The 11,867-nt window shown below is 42.3% G+C and overlaps 1 protein-coding gene across 1 annotated transcript; it reads left to right on the top strand.

Moving 5' to 3' along the window:
- Positions 1-424: 424 nt before the first annotated feature.
- SKA2 (spindle and kinetochore associated complex subunit 2) lies at positions 425-10,933 on the top strand. Its single transcript, XM_027781435.2, has 6 exons — positions 425-515; positions 6,274-6,318; positions 7,847-7,936; positions 8,707-8,883; positions 10,194-10,295; positions 10,463-10,933. Exons 1-6 carry the CDS (start codon positions 483-485, stop codon positions 10,511-10,513), a joined length of 498 nt encoding a protein of 165 aa, XP_027637236.1. The 5' UTR covers positions 425-482; the 3' UTR covers positions 10,514-10,933.
- Positions 10,934-11,867: the final 934 nt, after the last annotated feature.

The raw sequence follows: 11,867 nt of genomic DNA, 5'->3' as shown, positions 1-11,867 counted from the left end.
TCCGCCCCGCCATTGGGTAAAGGCTTTTCAGCCCCGCCAATCAGGTGCGGGACGCCCCTCGGCCAGGAACGGGCAGCGGCGGCCCGCCGGAGGGAACCGGCGGGGGTGACCGACGCTACCCCGCCCGGCTGGAGCCGGACCGCAGCTAATCGGCCGCTCCACTTCGCGCCAATCGCAGCGCTGCGCTCCCTACTCCAGCCAATCACCGCTAGATTCCACTCTGGACCAATAGCGACTGGCGGCGCTTCCCCACCTAGCCAATCACCGACTGCAGCTTTTCTCCTAACCAATGGGCTCCCCCCTACCTCGGAGAGGGTTTACAATCTTCCCCACCCAATGGCGAGCGCTCTCTGTCAGCGGCAAGCCAATGGGAGACGAGCGGCCAGTGACAGCTGCCCAATGGGGACTGCCGACTCTCCCATCCTGCGGAGCGGGGGGTGGGTATCTCCCCGCCGCCGCCTGAGGAATGTCAACTATTCAACATGGAGACGGCGGTTACCAGGCTCGAGTCCATGGTGAGTGCGGGCGGCGCGGGCGGCGGCCGGGCTGAGGGGCGGCCGGGCCGGGGGCCGGCGGGGCGGCGGCGGGAGCGCCTCGGAGGGCGCAGAACTGCCGCCTGAGGGAGGGAAAGGGGAGCGCGGGCGCGGCGGGGGGCGCGGCGGCAGGGCGGCCGCCCTTCCCTCGCACCCCCGGCCGCGCCCGCGCCCCATCCGGGCCCTGAGCGCAGCCCGCGCGGGCCTCGCCGGGGCGGCCGCCGCCCGGGTCAGGCGAGTTCGGCCGGGCCGGTCCATTCCGCTCCCCCCCCCCGGGGGCGGGGCTGGCTGGTGCCGCTCCATTCACCCCCTCGGCGCGGGGGCAGGGCCCGGCCGATCTCCTCTCACCTGGGGGCGGGGGCGGGCCGGGCGCGGTTACCGCTCTCGGTGGCGAGGGGAGCGGGGCCGCCGAGGGGCGCGGCCGGGCCGGGGCATTTCCCCGTTGAGGGGGGGGGTTGCGGAGTGGGGGGCGCAGCGTAGAGGAGAGCGCTCTCGGACTAGTCCATTTTCCCTTAGCGGGGGGTGAGAGGAGCTCTCACCTGGGCTGGACCATTTTCCCTGCGGGGGGGTCCGGGGAGGAGAGGCCGGCTGGACTGTTTCATTCGCACCGGGAGTGGGGGGGAGCGCGGCAATGCGGCGGGATGGGCTTCCGCCGCGGGCCTCGGGCTCCGCTGCCCGGCAGAACGGGGCAGGTAGAGTGGGGGCAGGCCTGGCGAGGAGCCGGGGAGCCTCCCCCCGCGGGCTCGCCGCGGGTGGGCGCTGCGGGGCCGGCCGCTCGCCCTGGGGAGAGGGGCGTGCGGGGCCGGGTGGCAGCGCGACCCCCGGCCGGGCCGGGTCTGGCCGCCCCTCCGCGCCTCGGGGCCGTGCGGCGGCCTGGCCGCCCCGCGGGGTCCCGGCCGTGGGCAGGCCTGAGGGGAGCCGGCTGCCCCTCAGCCGCTCGGGGTCCCCAGCCCCTGGGCGTTCGGTGGGTCGCGGTGCCCCGCGGGCCGGGCCTTGAGGCGAGGCTGGGCTACCTTATGTAACGGGTTGCCCGCCCCGCTCCTGGAGGAGCCAGAAAGAAGAAAAAATAGGCAGAAAAGAAAAGAAAAAAAGCGTTATGCTGTGCTTTTATGTATTGGGAGGCACTGGAAAACTGTTTCTTTATTAGCCAAGTTCCTTGTGGCATCCTTCAGATCTTGATATTAATTTTTACACAGTGTAATCTTGTTTACAGGGTTCTTTTTTCTTGGTTAATATGGTTGGGGAATATTTTATGTATCCAAAAGCTTAATAGAGAATATAATTTCCATTCCTATCCTTACATAAATTAAAGCACTTGTACTCAATAATTCAAAATATGCTCATTTTGGTTTTTCATTGGAAACTTCCAGAAGTTTTTTGTAATTTTAATTGTCCTAGCAGCAGTGTTAGGTACCCTAATTGATAAACCACAAATGGAAGAAAAACGTATATTATGCAATACAGAGACAAATAATACCATAGATGTATCTTTGGCTTTTTTTCTCCTCCAGCATTCTGGGTTTCAAGTTCTCATTAAGTAAAAATTAGTTTAATAGTCTCCTAGTTCTTATCTGTACACAGTAACATCACCAAAGTGGCATACTCAAAAGAAACTAAGAATAAGAGGAACACAGGGAGAACATGCTGAGCGATATTGTACATCCACATTATCCCTTTTCACTGTAATACGCTAAGTTGGTGCGCTGCTTAACGCCCTGGGTTTAGTTTACTTTCACTTTATTGTGCCTTCAGGCACTTTTTCTCCAGCACCAGCATAGTGCGTTCCCCCCCCCCCCCCCCCCAGCATTAGGAGCGGTGCTGGTCAAGTGTCTGTTTGAAAAGAAAGCCACTGGCTGAAAGTTGTCTGAACCTGAGCTTGTTCTGCTAACGTGCCTTTGTCGCCTTGTTGAGTGACCTATGTGAGGTTGCAATATTAAGACACTTCTGAACGAATATTTTCATCTGTAATAGTGTTTCTGTTAAGAAATAAAAAGTAACAATTTGAATAAATGTCAAAATACCTGTGTTACTTGAAAGATCAGAGAAATCAAGCTATCCTCCCTAATTCTCAGGTTTACTGCACTTTAAAAACAAGGTGGTGGTGTTTTGTTTTTTCTTTGAAGGAACCATGCCTTTGAGGAGGTGGAGTTACTTTTCTTTTTCTGTGTCTACTAAACTGTAGTCATCATACCACATGCTTAGGGTGGTAATAATATGAAAATAAACTACATTCTTGTCAGAGCTCTGAAGTTGTTTTCATTTCAAATTGAAAACCTCAGCCTTGCCCATAGCATGAGTTTGATCTCCCCATATCTTTTCTTAGTATTCTTTTTTAAAGCCTAGTTTAGAAATAATAATTTAGAAATCTGTTTAGCAATACCTAGGTTAGGTGTTGATAGTTATTTGTTTAATGTTACGGTTTATTTATGTGTTTTATTGAAAGTCTCTTACGTGATTCTCATTTTAGTACATGTAATTAGTCAGAGAGGTATTTCAGCCCCCTTAAAGTTAACAGGGGCTTTTATATATGGTAGTGGAAGAAGACAGTAATGGGACACTGTCTTATGATCTACTTTGAGTAGACCAAAGTGGTCATCACACAAATAATTTCAAGGTGGAGAGCTTGTTTGGGTCAATTACCTGCTGAGATGACACATAAAACTTCTAAAGGTTTTGAGATCATAGCTCGGTCTTTCACTCTGTTCTAATTACCCCAAATCTTTGGGTAATACAAAGATTTCGAAAACCACACTGATTTTGATTTCACCCTGTTAGTCTTACATTTTTCCATTTGATTCTTCTGCTAACTTCTAGCAGAAGGTGGAGGAGGATGGTATGCCTGGCTGCCTTCTTCCATTAAAACTGCTGGGGGGCACAAGGCCATTGCCTCTTCACCTGTGGTTTTTTTTGTTTTAAGAAGAGGGTGTTTTCTTAAACACACCTCAATTTCACTTCTTCATTTCCTATATACAGAGCTCATTCAAAAGTGCAATGTTTCTCTTCAGTTAATCAGAATATGTACATTGGCAGCTGTGTCTCACATATTGTAGCTTTGTGTCTCTTGCTTTTCCTTGCGCTTATTGTTTCTTCTTCCTGGATTTCCTGTGAAGGCAGCTCTCTCCACAGAAGTGTGATAAAATAACACTTCTTATTTCCCCAGAGGTTTTGACATGCATTTCATGGAAAGCTTCATTTTAGTCTCATGGTACCAGGGATAAACTAATTTGTAGGAGCTTAAAAAGAATGACACGTGTGAAAATACTGGGTAATTGATGTTATTTGAGACTATTGCTTAAAGTACAGTAACAAGAAAAGCTGAGTGAACCATAACATCTGCAATATAAGATGAGATTCATTAAGCAAATGATTATAAAGCAGACTTACTTTAACTAAGAATGCTGGGTGCTGTAGTGGAGGGCTTGGGCGCCTGAGACTGTGCAGCACAAGTGTTTGTTGAAGTCTGCTGGGACTGGCGATCTGTCCAACAGCCTCAACAGACACGGCATCAGGCCCCTAATGCAAATACAGTATGTAGTAGTTGCTGGTGATAAATGTATCCTTCTGCACCCACAACCATTTCATTAACCTTTAATGCGTGGTTCCTCGCACATCGAGCTAGTGCCTTCCAGCTTGCACATCAGTCTGCACTGAGAGAAATGTTGTGGTCATCCATTTAGTAAAATCTGATAACAAATAGATGAAACTGTTAGATGAGCTGAGAGCGCTTCATGCAGAGTGATTTAGTTAATTTCTGTCAGTGTATTTTTGGTATAATGGACCTACTTTTTCCCTTGAGTGGTGTCTGTCCAGTGCCCTTTTTATGTTGTACTACTAGTGATCATGCACAAAAAGCAGTGCAATGTTAAAAGGGCATTGGCCAGCAATACTATCTACGTTACTCATTCTTCTTATTAGTATTATAGTCACAAGTCAAAAGTCACTGTCTGAGACCAGAAGGTGATTTGCAAAACAACTGTAAAATGGGATTGCCACTAATTTTTTTTTTTTTTGCACTCATTGTCTTCCAGTTCTTTGCCAAGGAGAAATGTTAACTGGTCTTTTAATGACAAATGCCAGTATCTCTCTTAAAAATAAGTGCCTTGCAAAGAGGAAAGAACACAGTACAGTTTTCTTGTTTCCTACAGTGTGTTCCAGAGAAATGTTATAGGTGTGGAGTTGACTCAGGTTGTTGCTCTGTGTGCATCAGCAATCACCCATCCCATTCCTGTTTCTTTGCTATTTGTTGTTAAGAATCTTAGCGCCTTCAAACCCTCAGAGTTCTCAAACTTTTTTATATGAAGTTACAGTTTGATGAAAAAGTAAAACCTTTATTGAGATTTATGAAATACCCCCCCACTCTGATGGTGCTCTGACACCCATGTGGTGTAACCCCAGTGGTAATGTACCTCCACAACGTTGGGAAATGAGCATGTGTTTAAGTGCATTTTAAAGTGATTCAGCACTTGCAAATGAGAAGAATAAGCTCTGGTGTCCAGAAAATGTTCCCTGTAATGTAGTTTAAGAACATCTGTCTGATAGCAGTTTAGAATCTCTGCTTGCCATGAGTCAAATCTAAGAAATAAATACATTTGGAAGTGTAGTTTGCAATTAAAAGAGCACCAAAATGTTTGGAATTTAATTTCTGACAAATCTTTTAAGCATTTTGTTGGGTGGTTTTCTCCTCCCCCTCCCCCCCACTCCCAGTCAGTGGAATGACAGGGATTATAAGTATTAACAATGTCTTGAAATATGTGAGTTCATGTGTGTCTGTATTAGGGCTTGGTGAACATTAACCTTATCCAATTCTCCACGATCCACAGAAACCACTGTCTGATTTGACCTGTTTTTTCCGATACATATTTTGAGTGTATTGATTACTTGTACAGAATTCTTGCTGCTAACGAATGCTCTGACTTTATTGCACTACTGTACTTTACAGCTAGCAGTGCAATAGTATTGTCAAAGCATCTGAAAGCAGAGTACGCAGCAATGGCTTGAGTCTTGCCCCACAGTTTCTAAGATTTTCTGCTAAGCCTGTGAGTAAATCACAAATTTACATTTTGAAAACGGCATTTTCTGTGACTGTTGTACAATACTCATCATACGAATGCTCCTAATCTATAACGTTAAGGTGAGATTTTTGCCGGTGTATGTTTCCTGAAATGCAGCAAGAAATAAATAGTTATAAAATGAAGGAAAAATGGACTGTAATGGAGGAACATATGGCAGCGCTTATAAACATGCTTTGAGATTGCTGATAATAACTTTTGTTTCTTTTAGAGTTAGTATACTTTCAGGAGAAAGCAGTGATACTGAGCTGTGTTAATATTTTCATTAAGCGTAAATCTTAAATAGCCACAGGATGGGTAAGCATTCAGCTTCACATCCAGTTTTTAATGCCTTGATTCGTAGTAGTAGCATGGTGTTAGTGGCTTGCTGTTGTTTTGTAAATCTCAAATTATCAATATTGAGTATTTTGGGAATGGAGCTTCATGGCTAATTTTGAAAGCCACCCCTATCCCTTGTCTTCTTTCCCAAAAGATCAATCAAATGGAGAGGCTGGAAAAAAGCAAAAAATTATCATTTTGCGGTGCCTGCCTTTCGAAATGAAACCTAAAAACATTTGCTAGTGAGGGAGAACGGAAACAATTGAGCAGTTAGGGGAAAAAAAAATCCCACATGAACTCTTTACGAATGCATAGTATAATAAAACCAATTTTATTCTTGCATTTTATCACAGCTGGTTTCTGGGGTAGATGTGGGAAGGACTTTTGTTGGGCAGATGGTAAGTTATGGGCTAATGGGTAAAAGCTTGCCCTTTGATTTATAGATACTCAAGGTCTTTACTAGATTTATTTTCCTTTTCTTAAGCTATTATTTGAAATTTTACTGAAGGATGAGACATCATACATTTTCACTACATCAGTAAGGGGATTTTACTTCTAGAATACTTTGGATCAAACACTGTTCCTTTAGGCTAGCTGGAGTTCCAGAGCCTCGAAGGTATTAATGGCAGTTCCTGAAGGTGGATCCCAAGGCTGATGTTTAAAACATCAACATCCTCTTAGTATCCAGGCCTGACTACGTGCTACATCCACAGACTACTGAAGTTTGTCGGTTTAGCTACCCTTTTAACACTGCCAGTTAGTACTTTGGGATACAGTTAACAAACACAGCCTTATTTTGATCCTTAAAAAAGTTGTAATGGTTACTGCAGGGTTAGTCAAGTAAGTTCCAAAACACGATTTTAACTTGCTTTCTTCACTGTCTCTTCTGTGACTTTAAAATCACCAAACTATTACGTTAAAAAATTCATGAGTTGTTTGTGAACTGGGAAAACTGCCTTTCTTTAAAGCAGAAGTCCTTAATAGATATTAAAATTGCAGGCTAAAATTAATTAAGTAATAATGCTATCAGCAGACTGTTTTACAAGGCAATTAGATAATTCTCTGGTGGCTTATTTATCCCAAGGAAAGAAATGTGATGTCATCAATTTATTATCTATTTGTCAGTCTGGTTTATTGCAGAATAATAAAATGTATTACGGGTATTATAACCATCTGAGAGAATGCATTTCTAATATAATTTATAATAAAATCTCTGTTAATATGCTTGGATCCTGAACACTTATAATTTCTGCTGTGTAAATAACTGAGTATTACAGTTTTGCTAACAGAACTTCTAATGTTTGAAAAGAAGAGCAACTAGCCAAGAAAAAGCTCTAAAAATTGATGGAAGATACATTAATGTCTCAGGAGAAAAAAAATCACCAGTGAAGATTGGTTTAAAAAAAGATGCATCTTCTTTTCTATTGATACAAGTTACCACTTTGATGTACCACTTAAAAACTTCAGCTGGAGAGATTTGGCATTACAAGGGCATATAACATAGGAAGAGATGGAAATGTTTTCATGTATTTTGGGGAGCTGCATGGAAAAGGTACTAATGGCAAGATTCAGAGAGAACAATTGGGTCATTTGGGTTAGACAAATGGAAAGAGGGTCAAATAATAAAGTGTGTGTGTGTGTGTGCTTACACACACATGTAGTTTTCACATGTGAGAGAAAAATGCTTGTGTTAACTCTGAAAGATTCTTGCTTTCTATTTTTCAGGCTCAGCGTGTGCCAGCATAATTGGCAAACATTAGTTAATGGAATAGATTGGAGGAATAGAAACTTACTCTGACAGTACATGAGCCTTTAAAACAGAGGCATCTGGCTTCTGCTTTCCTGAAATACAGGAAAGGCAAATGGTTGGGGTTTGTCTGCAATTTTTGTTTTTTAATATACTGTGGCTGACCTTAAATATTTTAGTTCCAGAAGGCAGAATCTGATCTGGATTATATTCAAAACAGACTGGAGTTTGAACTAATGAAAAATCTTCCTGATAATCCAGCAGCAGAGGTAGTATTTTCAGATAAAATTAATAGATTTTATTGTATTTTGCATGAAGTTGGTAATAAATGGGTAATTTTATTTAATCCTAAAATACGTGTGGCTGTTCTTTTGTCTGGCGGTTAGGTTTTATTATTATGAAGTATTTCTTGCATTGTGTATCAAGGTAACTGGTCTAATATGAATTCAGTACAGAATTCAATACAACAAAACCCCCTTGATTTCTTGCTATAGTGCAATTTTCCTATGTTCTGCTCTGAGAAATGAGTAGTACTGTTAAGAGACACATTCTGATTTGAGCTAACACACACCCTTCCTCTGAAATCAAAGATAAACCTGCTAATAAGCAGTGACTAAATTTAGATTTGGGGCAGAGGTGAAAGGAAGAGGAAAACAATAAATGGCATCATGTAAAGGATTTTATAAATAAGTCCTTGTCTCCATGTATATTGTAATGTGTAGTGGAAAAATAATATTTTTACTTAAAAGTCTGTAATTTATTCCAACTCAGAAAAGCCATTAAAATGCATCAACACAACAAATTCATCCTCTATTTGTTGTGGGACCACAGAGTTATGCTGTTTTATTAACACCATCATTTTGCCTTATGAAAAATTAAATGTATAGGTGAAACAGATGGTCACAGCTACACTTTTCATTGTAAAGGGTCATTTCATGTCGTATTTTAGTGGCTCTAACGCCTAAAATTTTCATTGTTATATGGCCACATTAATTTTCTTTTCTTATATAGTTTAAATGCACTTTTATTTTCTACACAGGAAAATCCAGCTGCTGTTTTGGAGGAACTCTCAGTGGTGAAATCCCGTTATAAAATGTTATGTATGCAGCTGAAGAAATTTTCCATAGAGCAGAAAGAATCCATGAAGGGCATCCATGCTGCTCTAGTGAACACAATGAAGGTGGTTCAGGCGTTACAGCAACAAGCTGATCTTGAGGTAGTATCTCCATTTTAATCACTTGGGTCTCACTTCAGTAAATGAACATGTATTTGTGTAGCCTTTACGTAGATGTGAGTAGTTGCATTGAAAACTGTTATATGTGAAAGCTTTGAAGACTCGGAAGATAAGAAGACCATTTACCAGAAGAAATGTTTGCAAGATGGGAGCTCTTGTAAATCATAAGCCTGATTTATCACTCAACAGTTGAGCTAGGGGTGTTCTGGTTTGGGGTTGGATACCATAATAGTGTGAATAGTGTGACACGTTTTAATAGTTTCATAGAAATTGATGCCTCTGTCCACAGCTGTGTCGCAGTTCTACACTGACATTTTTTAAAAGTAGCAACCTTAAAGAAATTAGAAAGTGAAACTAATTTTAAAAAGCAAAAAAGCTTTTGAATGCCAAATACATTTTCACGGTCTAGAGTAAGTTAAAAACAACACATTCTAACATATGCGATGGAACTGCTATTAGTATATATTAGTGCAAAAAAGTAAGTTTTTCTCAGTGTGATAGTGCTTATCTATTAAAAAACCCAAAAACAGCCAACACATTTTTGTAAGTGGTCTTCAGACACTGCTTCATTACAGTTTTGAAGAGGTTGTGAAAGCATTCATTTTGTCCTCTTACAAATAAGGCGATTTAGATAAAAAAGAGCCGATTGATAGTCTAGTGGCAAAGACAGAAGTGGTGTGACTAAACCGTATTCCCAGATCTTGGCTCTCACTTCAGTGTTCTAATGACAGTCCCCCAAGATTATGTTTAATCTGTCAACAGCTCTTGACAAGTTCCTGGTAAGTCTTTATAGATAGAATGTACTGTATAATGATTTAAAAGACAGTCGTTATAGGTCACAGAAAGGAAAAAATATTTTCTTTCCCTATGGTCTAAGGACATGCTGCCAAGAATAACTTTGTATTTGGATTTTGTTAAAATTGAAGACTTGTCCCTTGAGTTATATTTAGACTTTTAGATAAAGATTTTCTTGTACTTTGTATATGTCCTAAACCAAAGATGGATTGAACTGTTGTGGAGAAATGTTAAGTCTTTAAGTGAAATACTTCTTTTTATTGAATAGTTTATCTTCTTTCTGTTGAATCATTTATACTATTGATGTTAAGGGAATATTATGGTTGGATTTTTCAGAAATGCTTTGCTTGTAGATTTGCTTTCATTTGAAGGAAAGTAGGAATCTACTGTTAGTTTCCATGAGAAAAGGGCTACACAAACATGGAGTTCTTCTGTAAATATCGTCACCCTAGGAACTGAAAGTATCAGAGTTCTCTCTGTTTGTTTTCCTTTTCTAGTGCCTACCTCTGTCACAAGAACAGACTGCAGCACAGCAGTTAACCTGCCTAACTGTTGAAGAAATGGAATCACAAGTGGAAGAGGCCATTAGGCCACAGAGTGTCAGTATTCCAGAAACCATTAATCCTGAGTATAGCTCAGCTGAAGCTTGCATTTACAGAGCACTCGCAAAAATCATTAATTTAACAGTATACATTTTTTAACCTTTTTCTGCCAGACCTGATGTTTGATGCCCTGCTTCACTAAAGGGTTTGCTTTTGTCTTACAGGGCAGTGTTGAGTATTTCACAGATGAAGAAAATGATTCTGAAAGCCACTGACTCAGGAACACAAATCTTGAAAGAACTTGCTATTGTGGAACTTGACAAACAAGGAAATGTTAAATTAGTTGTGTAAATGAAAGCTCAGTCCATTCTCATTTGAAACACAAGCATCTTGGTCATAGCTCCTGGGTTACTCACAGGCAAGTATTTCTGTGGTGTCTAGGAGCTGGAAAGCTGTTAACGTTTCTGTATACAAATTCTACTTGTAATACTTAAAATTGGAGGGTTAAAAACCATTGAGGTGTTGATTATTGTATCTTGGATGTTGTAGTTGATGCATTTTTGAAGAGTATTGATAACCACGTGGCATTTCCATATTCTTGCCTAAGTTCCTGAGTGGGTTTTTAAGACAAATAACCCAAGCCACTTAATTGTACTTACTTTCCTGAATAAATGATGAAAGCTAAGGAGATGAGACCATAGATTTATTGTGCTTTTATTTACGTAACTCCTGACCCTGAGCCCTGCCCTAACCCCTGAACCTGGTCCCTGACCCTTTTAATGTTCCTTTGATGTGAACTGTCTTGTGGGGTTTTTTTGTGGTTTTTTACAGTCCAGAAAAATTGCAGACCCACAGGATGGCCAAGGTCAGGAGGGGCCCCTGGAGATTGCCCAGTCCAAGCCCCTGCTCAGAGCAGTGCCAGCTGCAGCAGGTTGCTCAGGGCAGTGTCCTGAAAAAAGTCCAAGAATAAGAGTTTATAACCTCTGTTGCAGTGTTTGACCGCCCTCATAGTAAAAAAAAACTAGACCCCACAAAAAAGGGATATTTTTCCTATGTATAATGCTTTTATGTTTACTTCAGCCTAGTTTGAGAGAGCAATACCAATTTTATTAAGTTCCCTTGTTTTTGTTTTTTTTGTGAAAAATGATGGCTACCAAAGGAAGGGAATTTAAATTACTGCCCTTGGGAAGGGAAAAGCTGATTTCTGAACTCACCCATGAACTGGTTGGTTTATTTAGTCTGTTGGGACGAGGAACAGGTTGTACATCAAAGAAGAAAGGGGAATAAATAACAGATACGCCTTGATTTTATGATGTCTGCTGCCGAGTGTGCCCCTTTTACCTACAAGGTTGCTGTCACTTCACAAACTGAGCTGGTACTTAAGCATTTAGACTTAATCACATTGATCCACGTTCAACAGGGGACTTGATCCTCACTCCCACTGCCTTGAACAATCTTAAGTATTCAATTTATTAGTGAAATCTGGCTGAAATAATTACAGATGCCTGTTAGTGGGCAAGCAGCGCAGGAGCGATCGCACCGCATGCTGCCCAGCCGCAGCAGCGGCCTGGCGGGCCGGTACCGTGCCCGTGGCTGACCCCGGGCGGGGTGTGGAAGCACCCCCGAGCT

The sequence above is a fragment of the Falco peregrinus genome, chromosome 2, assembly GCF_023634155.1.
Source record: "Falco peregrinus isolate bFalPer1 chromosome 2, bFalPer1.pri, whole genome shotgun sequence".
Taxonomy (NCBI): domain Eukaryota; kingdom Metazoa; phylum Chordata; class Aves; order Falconiformes; family Falconidae; genus Falco; species Falco peregrinus.
This window is presented reverse-complemented; position numbering and strand designations above follow the sequence as displayed.

Bases quoted from the DNA above. Each gene is read 5' to 3' on its own strand.
- SKA2 (XM_027781435.2), top strand. From the start codon at position 483: ATGGAGACGGCGGTTACCAGGCTCGAGTCCATG. The intron at 516-6,273 runs GTGAGTGCGGGC...ATTTTATCACAG, and splicing joins TTACCAGGCTCGAGTCCATG to CTGGTTTCTGGGGTAGATGT. The intron at 7,937-8,706 runs GTAGTATTTTCA...TTTTCTACACAG, and splicing joins CTGATAATCCAGCAGCAGAG to GAAAATCCAGCTGCTGTTTT.